Raw genomic sequence first — 23,793 nt, 5'->3', positions numbered from 1 at the left:
GGAGCAGTAAAAAATGAAAGAATAAAAATAGTATGTGTTTAGGAGGGTAGAGGGCCTAAGAGTAAGGGAGAAGATTTCCATCTGTTTAGACCATAATGATTACCATAACTACCCTCACAATTTAAAACATAACTATAGCATCTCAACAAAAATAGAAACCAGATAGCATTAATTAGTCCATCAATTAAAACAGCAATTCTCAAAATATGGTCTAAGGACCTTTGAGGGTTCAATAGGTCAAAACTCCTTCATTATCCAAATAACACTAAGATATTGACTGTTTTACTCTCATTTTCTCATGAGTATAAGGTGGAATTTTCCAGAAACTACATGATAGATGACACTGTAACAAATTGAGTGCAAAAGCAGATACAAAAGCATGACTGTCTTGCATTAAGCCAAACATTAAAGAGATGTACAAAAAGGTGAACTAATATCACTCTTCTCACTAATTTTTGTATTGGAAAATACAATTTATTTTCTTAAAAATTACATTTATTTTAACACATAATGTGTTTATCATTGTTATCTTAAATAAATATGTAATTTTTTTTTTAATTTCTAAGTTTTAATTTCAAATACAGTAAATATTGACAAATATAACCCCATAAACAAAAGCACTTTGGGGTCCTCAACAAATTTTAAGAGTATAAAAGGGTTCTGAAACAAAAAAGTTTAAAAATCAATCTTCAAACATAAACTGTAGGTTAGTCTATGTGAATAGCCAAACAGCTATCTGAAAAGCTACCCTCCCAACTAGATATTCAAATTTAAATTGCTTATATGGTAGTATTTTAGCCATTCCCCAAATACTGTATATCCATGATACACAAGGCATAGACTATGTTGAATATTCTCCTTCTACCTTAAAGACAATTCAAAATCTAAAAGGCTAAAGGCTAGCTAAAAGTGCTAAAAGGCTAGCTGTAATGTGGCTGCCCTCAGAGGAACCCTCCTGACCTTCTGTTCAACCTCTTTCACGTTCTCTGCTCTCAAAGGTTTCACTCCTTTTTCAGACTAAAGTAACATCTTAAATATTCAACTATAAACTACAGTCCTTTAAATATTATTACAAACTAGTAAATATAAGCTTTACAATGTAGCAAATGTATCATTTAAAAAGAAACAATAAAGTTAGAATACTCACCACTTGGACCTAAATTTCCCATTACACCACCTATGTTCAACTGGCTGGCACTAATAGGTTGTCCACCTGGACCAAGTCCCATTCCAATGCCTCCAAGACCACCTAAAACACAAATAAGAATATTATTACCAACTCATATATGATCAACTAACTGGCACTGAAAAAATTTTTAAAGCTATATGCTTGTAGTAGTATTTCTAAAATTTTGCAAATTTGTAAATAAGAGCACCACAGTTCTTGTTTTCATTGGAATGCAGCACATTGAAGCCTCACTATAATATCATTTACTAATGAGAAGTGTTTTATGAAGCAGATCCATCTTATATCCCAGTAAAAGGCATACTGAAAAAGAGTAATGAAATACCAAGAGGATTTTGAACCACCTTATAAATGACATACATATCTGAAAATAAGAATCTTGCTTGAATCTGCAGACCCTCTTAAAACCTAGGAATTACTTTTCAGATGGTTCAAATCAAACTAAAAAGTCAACAAACATGAAAACATTGAATAAAGCAAACATTATATTACCTAGTTTTATCACTGACATAAATATTTATATAAACAAATATATTTATTTATATGGTATTTTAATTTATTTATATACTATGGTATACAGTGTTTTCACATCTATTATCCACAGATGAGGTAATTTCTGAGACCATTAAGTTACTTGTACAATGCCATTTAACTACGTGATTAAGCTAAGACTAGAATTCAAGTTTTCTGTCTCTAAATCCAGTATTCTTTTTACTTTCTCTCTTAAACTAAGTTCACTGAAAAGAGACTGTAAGAAGACAATCTGATGACTTAAAGACAGTGGGAACTGTTTTATTCTACTAAATCTGAGTTTGACTTAAAAGTTCTTGCTGGGCTTCCCTGGTGGCGCAGTGGTTGGGAGTCCGCCTGCCGATGTAGGGCACACTGGTTCGTGCCCCGGTCTGGGAGGATCCCGCATGCCGCGGAGCGGCTGGGTCCGTGAGCCATGGCCGCTGAGCCTGCGCTCCGCACCGGGAGAGGCCACAACAGTGAGAGGCCCGCATACCGCAAAAAAAAAAAAAAGTTCTTGCTAGTCAATGTAGCAATTAGTAAGTGGTAAGGGCTGAGAAAACCATATACTACATATATATATTTTTAAAAAGAGTACAGAAGCATGTCGTGTTAAATTGGAGAAAGATCAATGTGACCTGGTAAAAGAAATATCTTTTTAGCTCAGTCCCTAAAAATGGTTCAAAGCAACAGCACACTTCACTATCAACAATGCTCATGTTTACACCTAAAACTCTTATTTTCTTCTCTGATATCATTCTTCACTAAAAGGAACCAGGCCTCTTTGAAAGTAGGCCAATCTCATGTCTTTGAACAAGAAAAATCTTCATGGATCTGGGAAATCCCATTCTCACCAGAAAGTAATAGCAGAGGCATAGGAAATGAGGGGTCCCCTCTTGCCAAGTTATAATAATTTGAGAAAAAGAACTGGGGGTGGGGGTTGGGGAGAAAGGAAAAAAATAGGGAGGTTAATAATGATTAACTTAACTAAAACAACAAACTGATTCTGTTAAAGTCTATGAGTTCATATTACATCTCAATAGAAAAGAGTACATAAAACCATAAATCTTAAAAAGAACAGATATAAAAGTATGAATGTAATTTTTAAATCTAAATAAATTGAAAAGTACTAACAGTGGAAAATAAATCGAAAGCCCCTACTTTATAAAACCAGGATATTAAAACATGACACCCTGAGTGATAAGGAAGGGCAGGAAAGGACTGCCCTACAAAGGGAGAACAGGTAATATTCAAAGACATGTAAGCTGAGAATTTATTTTAAAAAACTGAATTCTCAATTGTGAAAGCCCAATAAAACAGTAATCGACATCCACACTGTAGTAAAACTGCATGCCAAAGATAAAGATCTTAAGATCAGCTACATGAAGAGCACAGCTTATCTATAAAGAAAGGACAGTTCAACTGATAGCTGACTCAATAGCAAATATAGAAGCCAGTAGACTGGAATATTTTTAAAGTGTTGAGAGAAAATAAGTACCTTAAACTATATAACCAGTGAAACTATCTTTGAAGACATTTATAGACAAACCAAAATTAAGAGAATTTACTAACAACAGATACTCATTGAAAGAGCTTTTAAAATATATGCTTCAGGGGGAAAAAATAGTGCCAGGGTCTGTGAAAGCAGATGATAAGTAATAATAATGCCTAATTTGTGGGACTGGAAGCAAAGCAATATATAACTAAAACACTGAGCAATAATAGCATATAATTCGGTAGGAAAGTGATTAGAATTAGAGCATTCAAAGGTCATTCTACTATTGAGAATAACTATATTAACTTCAGACTTTATATAGGCATATTAAAATATCCAGGATAACCACCAAAAGAGAAAGATAGGAGAAAAATAAATATAAACATTTGTAAAACACAGAAAAATAAAACACATAATAAGATAATGGGAATTAATCCAAATAAATCTACAAATGTGAATAAACAAAACAAAGCTGTTTTATCTCCATTACTATTAGACAAATGACTTAAAGGTAGTTACTAAGTATGAAATCACTCTATAATGATAAAATCTTGATTCACTAAGAAAATATATCAGTTCTAAACCTGCATGCACCTACTGAATTAGTTTCAAAATAGTTCAAGTAAAAACAAGAAAAAATATGCAAATTCACCATTATAGCAGGGGATTTTACCATAAACTTATCTCAGTAATTGACAGCACAAGCAGACAAAATCACTAGCAGAGATATAATTTAAATGATTAACAAACTTGATTTAATGGACATATACAGAACAGTATACTGCACACCTGAAGTATTTATTAAAATGTATCATATATTAGGCCACAACGCAAAGTCCAAATTAATTAATTGATTCCAAGGAATCACAGAGACCATCTTCTATGACCACACTGTTAAGTTAGAAGTTAGTAAGAAAAAAAGTATACATTTGGAAATTCAAAAATATATGACTTAGGAAGAAATCATAATGGCAATTTAATAAAAATTAAATCACAATAAAGACACTCTATAGCAAAACTTGTATATAGTGGCCAAATTTATAGTCATAACTACTTGTATTAAAAAAGAGGCTGCAAATTAGTGAAGTACACATTCAACTTAAGGAGTTAGGACAAAAATAAGAGACTAAACCCAAAGAAATAGAGAAGGAAATAAAACTAAGAGAATAAATTAAAATATAAAAAATGGAATTCACTTCTTTGAAAGCACTAATAAAACTGACAAATCTCTAAGAAAAATTGACTAAGGGGGCTTCCCTGGTGGCACAGTGGTTAAGAATCCACCTGCCAATGTAGGGGACACGGCCTCAAGCTCTGGTCCAGGAAGATCCCACGTGCTGCGGAGCAACGAAGTCCGTGCACCACAACTACTGGGCCTGTGCTCTAGAGCCTGCGAGCCACAACTACTGAGCCCATGCACCACAACTACTGAAGTCTGCGTGCCTATAGCCTGTGCTCTGCAACAAGAGAAGACACAGCAATGAGAAGCCCACGCACTGCAACGAAGAGTAGCCCCCCCGCTCACCGCAACTAGAGAAAGCCCATGCGCAGCAGTGAAGACCCAACGCAGCAAAAAAAAAAAAAAAATGAATAAAATAAATTTAAAAAAAAAAGAAAAAGAGAGAAATTGCAAACCACTGGAATTTAAAAAAGAACTATGGATGTGGCAAAAATTTAGAGAGACTATTTTATGCCAATAAATCTGAAGATGAGGAAAAACGGTAAAATTCTCAGAAAAGTAGAAATTACCACAATTGAGTCAAGAAGCAATAGGAAATATGAACAATAAACAGTTAAAAATCTTCCCACAAACAATAAAACAAGGCCAGACAGTTTTACAAATAATTCCTAGCAAACATTGAGAACGTATTATTCTAAGAGAAAAAGAACAAAACACTCCTCAACTTAGTATTGTTTCTAATAACAGAAAATTAGAATAACCTAAAAAATATATATGTAAAATGTGGTATTAGCAGTTAAAATAAAGGAACTAGAGCTACAATCTATCAAACATAAATGAATCTCAGAAACAATGTTAAACCAAAACCAGCAAGTTGCAGAATAACAGGCACAATATAATTTCACTCACACCAAATTTTATATCCAGCAAAACAATTTCATATAATGTTTATGGATGTATAAATGTGCGATCAAATTATTAAAACCTAAATGATAAACACTGTATTCATAAGTTGTTTCCTCTAGGTAAGGCATCTAGTGGGAGGTGGTAGGGGAGAAGAATCTTTATCTATAAAATTTTAAAGAAAAATCACCTAAAACAAATATGGTCTACACAGCTACACGAATGATTTTATATTTGTCTGTATATTTTAAATATTTTATGGAAAAAAACTTTAATAATAGCCAGAGAAAATACAACAAAAAGTAAGAACACGAGGTAGTATTTACTGAGTGCTTACATTATGCCAGAACTGTTCTAAGTGCTTTACATATACTATATATTAATTCATGTAATACTCATGCCAACCCCATGAAGTAGGTACTATCAAGCATCCTCATTTTGAACATGGGGTATTGAGACACAGATGTTAAGTACATCATATTGCTGTTTTATAATCCTTTGGAAAACAATTTGATAATACTGATCAATAAGCATACCTGAAAACCTGTAAATCTATATCAAGATATCTATCTTAAGGAAATAACCAAAAACATACCAAAGATTTGTATACAAAAAGAAAGAAAAAGAAAAAACTCTATTGGTGATTAAAGGGAAAATGTTAAAATACCTACAATATACATAACCGTGAAATAGTTATGGAGCATCCATATGATAGATTATCAATAGCCAATAAATTTTGGAAAGAAATTTTAACATAGAATAATGTTTTTGTTAAACAAAAAAATAGAAAATTATTTATATGGTAGTTCTCAACTGTGTAAAAAAATACACCTAGAAGGAAAGACTGGAAGGAAATGCACAAAAATGTTATAATGGAGGTTACTTATGGGTGGTAAAATCACAACGATTTTTTTCCCCCCTCACATATGACCTTAACAAATTTTTTAGTATATATTGCTTTTATAATCAGGAAAAACTACAAAAAGAAAGAAAAGTGTCTGTCACATATAATCAATTATGCCAAACTAGCTCCATAACTCCAAACACCAAACTGTGGGCAACTTGGGAAGTAGGCACAAAAATAAAGTTTTGCTTAGCATATCATGAAATTGAAAAAGAATAGTCTGTATTACTTCTAATAATAGCTTTTACTTACGTGGTAATTGTGGTGTTTTACTATCATGTGAACGGTAGTCTTCATGAGGGACAGACTTGTCATCCTAATTGCAAAAAAGTTTATTATATGGTTAATATATAATTAAAAAGATCTTTAACATAGAAGAGAGTAGATAAGAGGTTGGAGAGTTGAAGTGATATACAGGAACTCACCATTTTCACATGCATAGGTCTATCAAACAAAAACTGCCCATTGAACATAGCTGTTGGTTCAGTCAAGGAAAGCCAGTTAGGCAACTATGAAATTATACTTGAACACAAACACATTTTTAATAATCATATTTAGCATCAGACTATCTCTAATATTTTAAAAAACATCCTTAGTATTTTACTTATTTGTATTAGTCTCTTCCGCATACTCAAAAATCTTCAGTTCTTTGCTTTATAGTTTTATTTTATAAATATCTTTAATTCAACCACTGCAAAAAGAAAATTAACAAGGCTTCATTTAAAGCAACTGTATTAACGTACAATGAATTACATTACTGTCAACAGCATGTATACAATTAGTTGTGGTAGGAAGAGAAAGTAGAAAAAAGTTCATACCAGGCCTATACAATATGGCTAATTCAAGTTTTAAGAGTGACTTTAGTACTTGGACATAGTAAAGGTTTTATGTGCTGGAGACCAAATTCTAATACATATTTCTAAGCCAGGCAACCTTAAATTCCATAATCCCCACAAAACGGTATCAAACTTCTTCAACCTTATTAAATAATGCTAAAGTGTAAATCAGGATACAAATTGCTTGAACTGCTTCAATTGCTTGTTCAAAAGTGACTGTGCCCATTCCTCTGCTCTTGCCATCTTTGTCTTCTTTAATATCTGCCCGCTTTACAGTTCCAGCTATGCTGAACACTTCCTTTAGCTTCTTCCAACCAACTTTGAAGTCAAGCTTAATATAAAATTATATAAAGTTACACACCTATTAACTCCTCTCCCCACTTATAAATAATACAAGTCTTTTCTAAACTCTCAAAAATATAAAGAACTATAATTCTTGTTAAACAGTATATCAATAGTATTCACGTAGAAACATCTTAAATTATTAAAGATCGGTTAAGCTACATCTACATTGTTCCTTACCCTTATTTTTTTTAATTCCCAAAACAGTCTCTCAGAGCTGCTCAATCCTGTTTTGTACATTTGAAACTTTCATATCTATTTTTACGGACAGAAATTCAGATTTTGGAAAGTATGGTTGATATCACTGACTTCCAAAAGCTTAGAACAAATGACAAACCAACTACAACATGCACATTCACAAATATCAAGTATCAAAGCTAAAGAAAGAAATCCATTTACCAATATGAACAAAAATCACATATAATGTAAGTACATAATTTCAAGAACTGCTTAAGTGTTTATAAATTCCACAGTTCCGTTTTAAAAAATCCTAAATACTTGTATTTACACTCTGACCTTATATTTATGGACTTAAATTGGGCTTGAGTTTACAATAATTACTGTTTTGCTTAGTTAAAAACAAGCAAAATGTTCTATAAACCTATGACCCATTCATCTAATTAAATAATCTCATGATTAGAACTAAATATCTGAATGGCAAATTTTTAGAGTAAAGCTTAAACTTACATTAGCAACAAAAATTGTGGAACCAAGTCTACCAGCCTGCAAATTACTGATAACCTCAGGAGGAATGTTTGGATTATTGAGAATGGAAGGTGGTAAATTCATCAATCCCGATCCCATGTCGGGTACATGTCCTCCTGGAAATGATCCTCCTGTTCGTTGCAGTGCCCTACGAGCATTTTCTCCATCAGGATCCTATAACACACAGTGAATGTTAAATGCCACCAGATACATCAGTAAGTCTATATCACTAAAATAACAACTTCAAATTCTACAGCAGCTATCCCAACTGGCTCAAATTAGTGGCCCTCTTGAAGAGTGAGCTTTTTTCTCATCCAGAGAATTCAGTCCCATAAAAACCTGTGGATAGACAAGAGATTTCAGTCTCCAGGGATGTCAATTAAATACCTCTTTCCAATCACTAAAGTCACTTAAGAACTTGAAATTAGTTTAATTTTGCCCTCATACAGGTATACAAGTATATGGCGCACACACACATAAATCCACATAACTCAAAGAGGAACAAAATACTTACTGTGACTCTTATTCCCACCACTATATGCCCAATGTAATGACAAATTCATACTAACTCAAAGCTTTCAACAGAAGAACAGCCTGTTATAAAACCCAGGAATACTGGGGTAGAGGGGAACTGTTATAATGTGGAAATTTCATTCCCGAACAAAATACAATTATCCACTTTCCAACCTCTTTCCATCCTCAACAATGATTATGATCTGAGATGGATGGAGAAGGGACATAAAGAAAGGCATGAAGAATGGTACTAAACATTGTTTGGTTTTTGTTTTCTTAAGTTCGTTGACTTTTAAGAGAAATATGCTGCCTTTAAACAAAGCAAAAAAGGCAAGCCTAAACATACTTCTCACTCATCTCAGTAAGTAGAGTACAAAAAACAAACAAAAACCAAATAAACACACAGATAGATTATCATCTGCAATACCAAATGATTATGATATATGTAACCATCAACTCTACTCTGCTGGCCTCCATCTGGGAATACTAATAAAAAGAAAGTTGGATGACTTTAATAAATTTTCTAGGAAGGCTGGAAAATAGAAGGTGAAGTGAATGTAAGGATAAAGGTATTCTGGCATCCAATGTATTCCATCACCATGAAGAAATAAAAAGAAATACAAAAGCAAAGAAATTTATGTTTTGAAAAATGCTATAAAACTCTTTTAAGTTAATAAATAAATGCTTCAGGTCTAAGGTTTCAAAATCTTGCACAAATACAAAACTTAGAATAGTGGTTACCTATGGGGGAAGGAGGAGGACATAGCAGGGAAGATGCTTCATGAACCATTAAGATAGTCAGATTGTCCTTCACATCTTAACATTAATAAAACATTGTTATATTTTGATTTTTTAGGTATGATATAAACATATATACACACAAAAATATAAACACACATATAAAACATATATAAAATACAAATTACGTAAAACCACCTACTATGTAGCATGATTTTCATTCCTCTTTTCTCCTTAGATGTCAGCCTGCCCCAGTCACTGCCTGCTACTGCTATGAGAGGGCCTCTAATAAGTTTACAACTGCTACTAAACCTCACTTAATTAAATTTAAAAATGCAATTCTAACATCTGTTAATGAACATCGGAAATATACTTTTCCCTAGACTCGGACTAGTATTTCTCAGCACTGACCCCAGCCACCCACGTGAAAATCAGATAATTCCAAGAAAGGGACCTTTAGAGATATTAATCCAAAAAAGTTAACTGAATAAAGAACACCTCATCATTTAGCCAGGCCAAACTCAACCATTTTTCTCTTTAGGAAGTAAAAACTGGGAGTATCCTAAATCAACTTGGATCATATAACTCTATTATAGGGTCTCTGAAATATTACTGAGGATCTACAATGTGTTAAAACTTAAAAGAACACAAACAATACGGGCTTGGCCTTTAGCAGCCAATAAACTTTTTTTCCAGTTAAAAAAAGACACAGAATCTATAATACTTGTCTTTTTTTTTTTTTTTTTTTTTTTTGCCACACTGTGAGCCTCGTGGGATCTTAGTTCCCCGACTAGGAACTGAACCCCAGCCCTCGGCAGTGAGACCACAGAGTCCTAACCACTGGACTGCCAGGAAATTCCATATAACACTGGTCATTTGAAGAGGAATAGGAAACATCATAAAAAAGCAAGTCATAATTCTCAAAATAATAATTTCCCAAATGGTGGCTATTCTATAAATGTCACTGTTATGGGAAATTATTAGGGTATCAGCACATTTCTGGAAAACTGGTCCTGGCTTACGCATAAAAATTACCAAATGGCTGGCACAGATTACAACAGTCTAAACTTTCTCTACCAATTTTCTACATCTCAGTCAAAATATTTAAAAAGAAAAAAAAAAAGAAAGGAAAGAATAAGCCCCTAGGCTCAAATAGAATTAGAGAAATTCAGAAGCTGACTCCAATAAAGGGATATGGGACACCTGTATTTGCTGGCAGCATGGCCTTTAATTTTAAGCTATTATCACCTCATATCCAGGAACAAGAGACCAAGGACCAGTAACACTCCCACCTTGGGCAGGAATAACAACAATCAAAATTATTATTACAGGGACTTCCCTGGTGGCACAGTGGTTAAGAATCCATCTGCTAATGCAGGGGACACAGGTTTGAGCCCTGGTCCAGGAAGATCCCACATGCCGCAGAGCAACTAAGCCGGTGCGCCACAACTACTGAGCCTGTGCACTAGAGCCCGCGAGCCACAGCTACTGAGCCCAAGTGCCACAACAACTGAAGCCCATGCACCTAGAGCCTGTGCTCCACAAGAGAAGCCTCTGCAATAAGAAGCCCGTGCACTGCAATGAAGAGAACCCCCCGCTAGCCGCAACTAGAGAAAGCCCACGCAAAGCAACAAAAACCCAATGCAGCCAAAATAAATTTTTTTAAGTTAAAAAAAATTATTATTACAGCTAACATTTATTATGTAGTTACAATATTTTCAGCACTGTGCTAAGTGCTTTATATAATTATAACAAATATGTAGCATTTATTGTTTTACATATATTAACTCTTTGAGTCCTCATAACACTATCAGATAGATTCTAGTATCATACCCATTTTAGTGATAAGAAAACAGAGAAGTTAAGTAATTTGCCCTGGGTCAGAGTCTCTGATGCCAGAGCCTGAGTTTTTTTAATCCTCATAAATGTATCTCCATTTAATCCTCATAAAAACCCTAACTAGGTAAGTATTATCTGTATACTATTATAATTACTAAGGTTTAGAGAATAACTCAACTAAGTACACAGCTAGAAAGTGATAGAGTTGGGACTCAAACCAATACCATACTAAATTAAATTGTGACTGACAGTACTGCTCTACAATGATTTGCATCCATGTTGGTGGAAACTCTTCAGGGACCCAAAGTTACATCCTCTATCATTTTTTACTATAGACTTTAGCAAGGATATATACATATGTGGTCTGTGATCAACTATTCAGTAAGATCAACAATATGAAGTAAAGAAAGACATGAAAATGACTTCTATTCAAGCTAATCATTTCCAAGGTAAATTACACCTAACTGTAAACAGTTTCTCATGTATCTTCCAATCATTCTTTTGTCAACATATTTATACACTGTTTCATACAACGGGAACATCTCCACTTCAGGGGTTTCCAAGTTCCAGTTATAAATTTCACTAACCGATTTATAACTTTTCTTAAATTTTAATCTGGCATAGTTTCAGGTTAATTTTATTAAAAGTGAATATCAATTTTATTCAAATCCATAAGGTATTTGCATTATTAAGCAAACTTTAATTATCAACTAGGATATCTACAATATTTCTTAAATCTAATAACACAGTCTAAAAACTGAAAATGTTTATACCAAGTATAAACTTGGTATAAAAAAGTCAGCACCTTAAGTTTGTCATCTTTAAATTTCTGTGTCCTGTAGTTTTTTAAAATCATACACCCTTGCTTATAATAACTTGGAACAAATCATATACATAGGATACTGCTTAAGGGCAAATAGGAAAATCATGTACAAGCAAAACTATCATCAATTATACAATGCTTTAGTAAGCATCTACCCTTTAAAAAAAATGCTGTAATCAGATAAATAACCTTACTAGATGAAAATCCAAACAAGACATGCCCTTATAATTCAAATGTTTAAATTATTCCAAATATAAGAAATCTTACCTCTTTGATATTCAAGGGTCTTCCGCTAAGATCATATTTGTTCATAGTTTCTAGTGCTTTCTTGACAAATTCTTCATCTTTGAATTCAACCACACTTAATGGGGAAAAAATTTATAGGAAATGTTTATGTACTAAGATTTTTTTCCAATCATAAGTTTAAATTTGACTTAAGATACTTAAAAAAAGAAAATTCTTACCCACAACCCTATATCCAGGTAGATTTGTCAATATATGCAAAAGAAAAAAAGTTCTGGATCAGTAGACGAAGTTAATGGCAGATTCTAACATTTAAATCATTAAAAATCAATAATACAATCATTCTTTGTCTTTTAGACCTCCAGAATGTAACAGGAACGTGACCACAAATTTTCTGTAAATTTTCAGATCTATCTATTTAAGATTGTAGAATCTAGCATCTAACAAGTTTGGAGCACATTTTTACTTTTAGATGATTCTTCTTTAAAACTAAAGTAATGTCATCCCACAAATTCAATCAAAAGTAACTCAAGGAAGTAACTGAAGGCTCTCAAATACCTATCTTTACATTGTTATGAATATTTTTGAAAGATATATGGTACACAAATAATTTTTAGTGTAAATTTTTCAATTTTATTAAAATCAAAATAGGAAATATTAATCTAATGTTAAAGTTCTCAAAACTGGCTGCACACAACTTAATAGCATCCAGTTTTAAGTATATTAAAAAAAAACTATGCTAAAGAAACAAATTAGAATCATTTTTTATATAATTCCTTGTCAATATTACTGTTCAAAATGCCATTTGAATGTGATGACAAAGTTTTATTTCTCATGCACCCAACTGGTTTTTGCTAGTATAATTAAACATTGTTAAAAAGCTTTCCATTATATTCTTCAATATATTGCTTTCTTGCTAAAATTCAAAATCTACTATCAACCAATTCCTTCTCTGTCAATTTAATCATCAATGTTATTCATACCAATTGGTCAGAGCACTGCCTTTTACGTGGTCCTGCAGGCTACCAAATTAGGCTCTTCAGTGCAAGTTTCAAATGTACATTCTGAATTAACACCTTTAAGCTATAGGCCTCTCATAGAACTCTTAGGAAATATTATCAATTCAGTGATTTTTAAAATATCCTTAAAGACATCAAAACACAACAAAAAATATCCTATATTAAAATCTATTGGCTAAGAAGCATTACCTTAGAGCATTAGAAAAGTGAACGCCCTTTATGAGCATTTACAAAACCCATCCTTCAAGGCAGCTAGTTTTGGTTTGTATAAGTGTCAGACTTGCTAGTATAAAGCCTCAAATCTTCATAATAAAGTAAAACAAAATGAAACTTAAGTTTCCAAAAAACTGGTACAAGTATTATACAAAAAGTAAACTGCTGAGGAACTTTTAAACCTCAAGCAGATGATTGCCCACAGCACTTACCCTTGATTTTCCTTCCGCATCCTTAAAGAGCTCCACGTATGTAACCTCACCAACTACATAAGACATACAAAAGGAAGATACCAAGAAACAATACATTTAAACACCAATACTCTTGCTTTACTGCACACCTGTGCACAAACTCTACAGAAAAAGCACCTATTATTCACCAACAATCAAAAACCAGACCAACATACCTCCTGTCAATGGCTATGTAAATTTAACTAATTTTCAGAAATGTACATCATCCACATTCTCTAAAAAGCTAACAACCATATTAACCTAATTCATGCTACAGATCATATTTTGGCCAGCATGATATAGTGGTGAACAAATGCACATATACATACAAATGGTCCCTTAGCCTGTCATATTAAAAACATCAACATTAGCACTTTTCAAATAACTTTGGTCGCCCTACACACAACAGCTGTTTTAAGGTGACTTATCTACCTGAATGTCTTCAATCTTGTTTGCCGTCAGTAAACTAAATTTACAAGTCATGCTTCACAGCAAGCCACACACTTTCTAAATAAAGTCAATGATAAAACCCAATCAAATAGTTGTCACCTTACAACAGATACACCAATGCAAATTTGTTTTTTATTTATTAGAAGAGATCAGCCTCAAAACCAAGTAAGTAGTTTGCAGGACTGTTGAAACTCAATTTTTCAAGAGATAACAGAACTAACTTTTACAAGATCAAGTATTAAAAATATTTTCCCCAAAATCAACCCATGTATATAAAATGAAGGTTTTCAGGTTATTCTGAAAACAAAACTGCAACAGCAGTAACACGATTTTAATATAGAACTGCAGAGACAGCATCATGGCATTCATGACAATGCAAACAAAATGAATTCCACAGCCAGATTCCAGACTCCACCAAGATAATAACAAAACAGCTTTTGGAAAAAAAATAATCAGACCTTATTATTCATACGTTAACACGCTAAATATATTGCTTACCTAATGCAATAGGCCTTTAAAAATCTATAAAAACTTCAACTAGACAAAGCAATCACTTTAACAAAATTCTTGGTGGCATGCATATGCTGGTTCGCTACTACCCCACTAAAATGGCAAAAAAAAACAAAACAAAACAAAAACTTCATTTATCCGTACTACCTTGTAATGAAATTGTGTCAAGTGAAAGAAGAGGAAAAGATTAATTTATGTGTCAAAAAAATCAATTTTTTGAGTCTGTGTGGCTAAGAGGAATAAAAAAAGTTTGCTTAGGCTCCCTTCTCATTCTATATGAAAATTATCCAACAATGGGTTTCTCAAAAATAGTTACCTTTTTCTCTCATTAGATCTTTAATGGCTTGCCATTTCATGTCATATGGGATGTTGCTAATAAAAACTCTGTTACGATTTGGACCCTTCTTTTCTCCAGTGCCTGAGTTCTTATCTTTTGAATAAGGATGAAATCTGTTGGCTTTCTTATTTCCTGTAGATTTTCTTTTAATTCAGATTTCTCTTCTTTGACCGATTCATCATTCTCCCTGTGAATTAAAAATAAAACAAAAAACAGAACAACAAAAAGAAAACCTCAGCGGGGCTTCCATAATGTAAGTCTACGTTAAATAAATATTTCATATTTATCACTTCACTTCACAAAATTCTCCCCTAAGTTAGACCTCAGCAAAGCAGCTGGGAGACTCAGCCTACCTGGCTTTGAAATTACTCAATGTCTTTTCAAAGCAATGATTTGGGCATATTACCAAAGTTCTCATTTAACAACCCTCCTTTTTATTCTGTATTAAATAGCTGCAGCATTCAAACAACCTAGTTTTTCCCATCATACTACTTAATAAACGTTGTTAGAACCTAACAAGAGGGTAAAATGGGGTGATTTTATTCCTAGAGTTATTAAAACTTCCACCTTTAATGGAGAATTAACTTTCTGGGCCTCATTCAGAACTCTACAAAATAATTTACAAAATGAGACCCAGAAAAAAGTTTCTCTCTTAAAGGTTAATGGTTTCCTCCCAGAACTTTTCCTCTTCCACTGCTTTAAGAACATAATTAAAACATAATTTTATCTAATATACTTCCCAATACGACTCTCATAATTTTGGTCTCTTCCCAAATTGGTCAACATAGAAAAATGATAAGGTATCCTATTTTCATGCCCAATATTTTCTGTTTTAACCTATAAACTAGGATAGCGTACTTCATAGAATCATGCCATTTTTATTAGTAGTATCACCTAAAATGGTGGGATGGGATGGAGAAGGGAAGCAGTACTTAAATGCAACATGAACCAGAATTTTATAAATCCTACTTTTTTTTTTTTTTTTTTTAGCAGTACGCGGGTCTCTCACTGGTTGCGGCCTCTTGTGTTGCGGAGCCACAGGCTCCGGACGGCGCAGGCCAGCAGCCATGGCTCACGGGCCCAGCCGCTCCGCGTCATGTGGGATCTTCCCGGACCAGGCACGAACCCGTGTCCCCTGCATCGGCAGGAGGATCTCTCAACCCTCTGCGCCACCAGGCAAGCCCTACAAATCTACTTTTTAATGAGGTCCTAACTGGAAAAATATTTAATCTATAAGATTGCAATCACATTACAACTGTATGATGCTTATCCACCAAGCACCTATAACATGTTAAGTATACACTTAAAGCAAACCCTAAAGATAAAAATCTGGAGATACATTTTAAAAATGCAATTTACTTCTCAAAAAGTAAATTTTTTTTTTTTTACAGAAGAAACAATATATTTCTTTTAAGTCACTAATTACCCTAGTGAATTTAAAAACTATTTAATTAAAACTTCCATTTAAAGCAATTTTTCACAAACATATACTAAGAAAAATCTCTGGGAATGACATCCAGGAATCTAAATCTTTTAAAAGCTTTCTGGATTATTCTGACCACCAATCAGGTTTCATAATCCAGGCTCTATATTATTTTCTAAGCCAAGCGACTGTGGGAATCTATACATTGCAGTGCTCCACACACACCTCTTACTGTAGTCATTTGTTCCACAATATAGTGAAGTTTCAGACACTTTTTCTGAGCAGGTAACAACGCCGCCATAAATATAGTATGTAAAACTCTATGAGAACAAAAACTATCTGCATTGGTGTCAAGCAGCATCTAGCGTGGTAACATGTGTTTGATAAATATTAAATTTTGAATGGATAGTCAATTAAGAACCCATAGATGATGCTACTGTCTGCCAGAAAAACTGCTAAAATCAAGGAAGACACATTAGGGCCAAACATGCTTTGCTACCCAGCTTTAGACCTTGACAGGGACACCTTCACTATCAAAACATCTTCCCTCATCAGAAACAGCATGCCTGGAAGCAGTCTTCTCAACTGTCCAACTCTAGCAAGTACCTACCTGTCTGAACAGAGTGGCCTCCTATAGAATGGCAGCAAGTAGTCAAAAAGCGCCACAGAGCACTTTTCTCTGGTTTCTGAGTACAGTGGATACAAGAACAAACCCTTATTTTTAATCCCCCAAAGAACCTATTTACATAACAGGCTGAATTCAACGAAGGTTTTTTAAAATAAACTAAGTCTCTGTTCAGGTAAGCCAGACAGCTATACGGTCCCTATCCAAATACACCTTCCCTGCCTATTTTATTCCTAGATGCAACCAACTGTGAAAAACTGAACAAAGTTCTGAATAACTCGCTATGTTCTTTTATTCTTACATGGATGTTGTAAGCTTACAACAATCTAACAATTCCATTAAGGCGGTAAAGTTATTATATAGGATATGTTCTTTATTACTCAAGGGATGACCAGAGGGAGAGATTTCTTCAAAGCTTTCCCCAATTAGTGGCATCTTAAAGATACTGGTTAAACTGCTCATCTACAATGCATAAATTAAGATTACTATGGATAGGTAGATCAGTTTAGTTGCTAGAGGTGTAGTCTGATTATTAAGAAAGTGAACTGTAATTACTCAATTTCTGAACTCATTTCTAAGTCATAAATACACTATGGGAAAGACAGTAAAGATATATGTGAAAACTCGTAGGAAAATGATACTACACAGTATCAAAATATTGGCACTATATCCAGAATTCCATGTAATTCCAGAACTATTCATCTACACAACCTCCCTTGTAATGTACTTGAAATAAAGGACTGTGATGAAATAAAGACTGTGATGATTCTAAGTCACAAAAAACATTATCTACTCTTAAGACTAAATTATGTCTACCCGAATTAACATCAATTCTGAAAAATCAGTATCCAACATCAAATGAGGACACACAGTTTCAATATGTGACTTAAAAAGCATAATGCTATGAGATCCAAAATCAAGCCCGGTTCCACTCTTTAATCCTAATATAATAAAAAATACTACTCTACTTCAAACACTACACCTTGCACCAATACTTAATATTTTATACAACCACTGTAATGTAACTCTGAATCTCCATATGCTCCAAGGTGTTACTTAGTCACACATGAATAATAAAGAGTTATAACAATACTGCTATTTTTCTTTCCATTCACTTAAGGAGAGCTAGTATACCATTTTGGCATAAAGAAAAAGACGAGACCTAGGGAAACATCTTTAATTTCTTGTCAAAAGATGTGAACATGCCAAATAAATCCTCTGTACATGAGTTTCATGATCATATAAGTTCACTGCTGCATTTCTTAAATGTTTATTGCACCTTTTTAAATATAAGGACTTGGGAAATACAAACAGGAGTAAGACATAGCTGTCTCTGACATAGCTGCCTCCATCCTTAATTACTACGAATTAACCTCAGTAAAAATCATTTCAGTCTTAATGACAAACAGCATTCTGTCCACTTCTAAGCAACATATATTTTAAGGCAATATTTGGTAATTTTTAATCACCTCTATGAATTCTTATCATTAAAAATATATGGTGAATCAACTCAAGGTTTATGTGTTGGGTTGTAAACTACTCCAGTTGGTGCCCAGGGTCAAAAAAAAAAGGCTGTTAGACTGATGCAGGTAAATGTCCCTAGTTATTCAGTGTGAGTGACCCATGATAGACCATTATATGTTAAGGAATAAGCAGTACAAGAAACCTCTGATAGTAAATTGGCTTCTTTACTCAACTGGGAAAAGAGGGAGAGAGATGAATTATAAGCAATATGAAAAGAATCTGCATTTGTATTTACTGGTAACATTGCTTCACCTTATGTTTTCCTCTTCCTCAATCAGAAGTGAAAGGGATTCTTTTCCCACCTCTGTCCTCTTGTCTAGCTAAACCCCAGTGAGACTTTAAAAGGGATTAGAGCCTTTTAGATCTAATGGAGGTTTAAATACCAGCTTTATCTGTACCAAGACTATTAAACTAATCATACCCAAGTATAGCACGGCTTCTCTCCATAATTCAAGGCTGTACTTTTTGTTCAGGAGGTGGCAGGCCCATATTTAGGTATAAACAAAATGCTTTTATCATTCTACTAGTTTTCATTTGTATTTATGATGCCAAATCCCTGAAAGCCCACATTTTGGCAGGCAGGGTAGAAAGTGCTTCATTCACTTTCTGGGTCTTCAGTTACTAAGTGCACCAGGTTCCACCTCTATTTTGCCTAGAAGATACTGCCTATCCTATTCAAATCCAGTTGAGAGCAAGAGTACATAACAGAGCTGGGAGACCTACCTTATCTATCTGCAGTCAACCCTTAAACAGACTGGTCCAGGTCTGTTCTTACACAGGTTCTTATACAAAAGAAAAGTAAGAACATTTACCTTTCCTATTTTTGTGTGAACCTTATGTTCACTTTCACTTTCTACTAAATATAGTGTTTTCACTAAATTATTAACATACTTTCAACTTCAGGTTTAAAGAGCTGGGCATGTGCAAATCAAATGGCTGACTTCATATTCCCCCTATATAACAAGAACAAAGGGGAGCACAGTATTATTATGGATTCGAATCGACTACATTCTTTATCGGTACTGATGACAGCTGCAATCTTAAAAGTAGTGGGTTTTTTTCAACTAAAAAAGATCTTATTTTTACCATTTTACCAAAATTAATATCCTACCATCCCGCACTGAGTTTTTTTTTTTAAATAGCCTGCGTGGCTGACAAACAGGGGGAGGGAGTTGAGGGGGGGCGGAGCAAGGCACCACGCACAGTTCCCTTTTTAAAGTACCTCTTACCAATTCAAGGGTAACAATGGATTCAGTCTCACAGCATATTACTAAACTTCCTCTTGCTATATATCAGTTAAGAAATGAATTCATACTTTAGAAAACAACAGTGAACTTATAAAGCTCAGAATGAGGACGGGGAGATGGGGGGATATTCCTTTTACAAACGTCTTCGGTGGTTAAGAGAAAATGTCCGATGATGTCATCCCTAGTTACTCCCTAGTGATGAACACTAACTACTGGCCTTTAAAAGGGGGACCATTTTTCTGCAAACTGTGGCGGCCGCCGAGCTCTGCTGAAAGGTTTTCCAGCCGAAGTCAGGGAAGAAGGGGTGACTCACGGTCTTGGGCCAGAAGCAGGGGAGGGGCGCCAGACCCCAGGCCCACACCCGGGATCCCCCGCTTCGGGGCGGACGGGGAGGGCCGGCTGCACCTGCACCTCCCGCCGCCCACGGCCCAAGGCTCAGCCCTGCGTGGGGCCCCCCCGGTCGACTTCCCGCCCCCCCCCCACCTCGTCCCAGTCCCCGGAGGAAAAGACAATACATTTTAACGCCATTGGAGCTGCTGCTGTGCTGCGGCGGCTGCTTCTCCTGCTCGGGCGGGTGAGGTTCTCGCCGGGGCTCGCCCGGCGGCTCCGCGGGCTGCCGATGCGGGCTGTCGTCGCCAGCTGCCCTAAGCACCTCGGGCTTGTCGGCGTCGGCCATCCCGCCGCCACGGCCTCCGCCTGCGCCGCCTGCGTTGAGGGGCTCCGAGCGCCACAATGGCGGCGTCTGGGAAAGCGGTAACGGATCCCGATTTGAAAAGGCCCCGAGCGCTCAGTTGCCCGGATCTCGCGAGAACCGGTCGGGGCTTGGAGACTGGGAGATGGTGTGAGCTGATGGGGGGGAGGGGAAGGGAGGGGAGGGGAGGGGAAGGGAGGGGAGGGGAGGGGAAGGGAGGGGAGGGGAGGGGAAGGGAGGGGAGGGGAGGGGAAGGGAGGGGAGGGGAGGGATGGGTTGGGGTGGCGGGTCATGACCGACGCGGCCTCAATCGGCCCTGCTTCAGCCCGGGGAGGGCTTGATTTGTCCAGAAGCCCCTGGTGGGGCCGTGTTCTCACCACCAGCCCCATCTGTCGTTTGGCACCCAATGGGGTCTTCGCTTAAAAAAGTCGGCTCTGGGTGTTTGAAATCCCTAGAGTTCTCAAACCCAGACTATTCTAACCATTCCGTGTAGGGGCAGTTTAAATTAGAGTAGCACACACAGCTTTGCATCTTTAAAAACGTCTTCAAATCTTCGGACTTCCCTTAGAAATCCTTTGAATCATGCAAATAAATCACTTGCCACTTCAATGCCTATGCACCCTGTGGACATTCAATAAATAGTTATTGATGACAGGTTGCAATTCACCAGATGAATGGCTTTGGATTTCTTTGAGTTCTGGTTGTTCTTGAGAATGACGCCATGAGCTTACAAATAGACTAAAGTTTTTAATTCTCCAAGTTAGCAATCATGAGGAGAACTATACTTTCATAAGAAATCTTCTACTAGATGTGGCCAATAATGGACATTTTGGTTTTGGGTTGTGTTTATTATATACTGATGGAAATTATATTTGAAGCAGTTATAGGTTCTCAAACAAATTTAATTACCGCATGGAATTTTAAAATATAGTCATAGAATTTTTCCTCTAAGTATGAAAAAGAAACCCATTAAACTTAATTCCTAACTTGGGAGTACTATAATAATATTTCATGTTGAAATAAACGTTTTCAGCTGAAAAGTTCAAAGACTTTACCAAATCTTTCTTTTCATAAAGAGACAAACATGTATGATTTACATGCTTTGCAGAATATCATGCACACATTAGCAGTAAAGCTGTATTAGAAACTAACACTCAGGTAATACATAATTTCTTCACTTTCCCCCATTCTTTGACATTTCAATGTGTAGGTTTTTTCCCTGGACTAAAAAATGCCATAAAACATCCAACACTATGCCAGAAGAGTTGAGCTACTTCATCAAACACACACACGTAAGAATCAGGACAATTTTAATCATGATGAGTACAATTGGTAAAATACTGCTGTTTAGGGTGCTACTGACATTGTTTCATACATACAACACAGGCTATTATAGTTGCTGAATGAACTGTTTCTCCTCAGTCAATCCCCTAAGATTTAGCATTCCGAGTACAGAAAGGGCATTGGATTTTGACACAAAAAACCTGGGTTAGAACCCCAGCTCTGACACTTTTTGCCTGTAACTCCTTGGGCAAATCACTTAACTTCTCAATCTTTCCATAATAAATAAGGATTATAATACCTACTTAGCAAGATTAAGATGAGGATTAAAAGAAAACACTTTATGTAGGGCAGAGTGCTATATGAATATAAAGTAGTATTACAATTCCCTTTCTCCAGGCTGAGCAGGGTTTTAGTCAAAGAGAAGTCAGGTGATATTCATAGAACTGAATTGTAGGTACTTTGAAAACATTCATCACTCGTCCTTCTTTGGCTATTGTTGAATTAAGATAAAAACTTAACCCTGTAGTCTAATATAGTATATTCTTGCAAAATCCTTCAGTAGGTTCAATTTAATATTTTTAGGAGGTCTTTATGCTTAAAGTAGAGTAGTAGGCACATGAGGAATACAAAAATGAGTACAGCCTATTCTGTTGGGAGAGAACATTTATAAAAAGCACTGTTTGAGTGCTGTAATAGAGATAAATGTGAAGTGTAATTAAAATTTTATTTAGAAAAAGAGGAAACTGGCTTGCATGCTGTAGTGTGGTAATTAAAATATTTCATTAAAATATTTATCTTGATTAACTGAGCTTTCTGGCACCCCTTAAATGGTGCCTAAGACAAACACCTCCCTCACTGTACTTTAGCCCTAGTCCTGATAAATGCATAAACAGCAGAGGTTAATTTCTATAGGCGGGCCGTGAGAACTTCATAGAAGAGCTGAATCTCAAAAGATGGAGAGAATTGGGGCAGCTTCTGAAGAGAAAAATGATTAATACCTACTATTCCGTCTGAGTGCTCTGTAGATTGATCTCACCTCCCTCGCTTGCTATTAATATTGTACTTACCCTAAACCTGAAAAAAATAAAAAATTTACTAACATCCTATTGCTACATTCCATTTCTATATTTTCCTTCCTTCCTTATTTACTTTTTTTTAGTCCATATACACATACTGAAAAATCCTCGAGTTAATGCTTTAGCTTTTATCTTCTCACAATTCCTACGCAAAATCTTTCCTTTGCAATTGCACAAAATGTATTACCGATACAACCTCACATAGTTTTATCTCACAAATTGAAATGTGTGTGTTTACAGTTGTTTGTAATAGAGTAGCAGAAGGAAGACGGAAAGGAGAGAGAGGGAGAACCATTATACATATCTGGAAACTTAACCCTAAAATTCCAAAATATTTTCAAATAATACTTTAATATGTGTATCATTTAGGAATTGTGTTCACCTGCTGGTAACAGAGCCTAGAAATAAGTGTCTTAAACAAGATAGAACTTATTACCCTTTTAAGTAAAAACAGTGCAGAGGGAGGCATTCCAGAGCAGATACAGTACCTCCACAATGACCATGAACTCAGGTTTCTTATATCTTAACCTTTCACCATCCTAGTGTGTGGCTAACATTTTTAAGGTCACCCTATGGCCCAAGATGGCTACAGGAGATCTAGGCATCTTGTCACATTGGAGACCAGAAGCAGTTCAGAAAGGAAGAATTCTATCCAGAAATCTCACCCAACACTTCGACTCACGGGTTAGAACTTGGTGACACGACACACCCGCTGTAAGGGAGGTGGGCAAATAATTTTTCAGCTGGGCTCACTGCCTAAGGTTCTGCTACCAAAGAAGAGAATAGAGTAGCAACTAGCATCCTTTTAATTTGCCTTAAGAACTGAAGGCAAAGACCAATAATATGAAGTCAAAGAAAAATATGCTATGATTTTTTAAGTCAGTTTACTTGGCTTTACAAAATGAAATGGCTGGATTTGAAGCCACTGTTTCCAAACTTTAGAGAAT

At 35.3% G+C, this 23,793-nt stretch overlaps 1 protein-coding gene across 1 annotated transcript in view; it reads right to left on the bottom strand.

The window, feature by feature from the left end:
* Positions 1-20,606, bottom strand: part of MYEF2 (myelin expression factor 2) — a 33,245-nt gene extending 12,639 nt beyond the window's left edge. The window contains 11 exon segments of the mRNA XM_032621596.1: positions 1,148-1,249; positions 6,431-6,494; positions 6,604-6,653; positions 7,192-7,345; positions 8,044-8,235; positions 12,242-12,335; positions 12,439-12,446; positions 13,662-13,714; positions 14,956-15,120; positions 15,123-15,163; positions 20,311-20,606. Of these exon segments, the coding sequence (XP_032477487.1) occupies positions 1,148-1,249; positions 6,431-6,494; positions 6,604-6,653; positions 7,192-7,345; positions 8,044-8,235; positions 12,242-12,335; positions 12,439-12,446; positions 13,662-13,714; positions 14,956-15,120; positions 15,123-15,163; positions 20,311-20,471 (1,084 nt within the window). The 5' untranslated portion in view covers positions 20,472-20,606.
* Positions 20,607-23,793: the final 3,187 nt, after the last annotated feature.

Source organism: Phocoena sinus, chromosome 2 (genome assembly GCF_008692025.1).
Source record: "Phocoena sinus isolate mPhoSin1 chromosome 2, mPhoSin1.pri, whole genome shotgun sequence".
Taxonomy (NCBI): Eukaryota; Metazoa; Chordata; class Mammalia; order Artiodactyla; family Phocoenidae; genus Phocoena; species Phocoena sinus.
The sequence above is the reverse complement of the archived record's forward strand: the minus strand, read 5'-3'. Positions and strand labels throughout refer to the sequence as shown.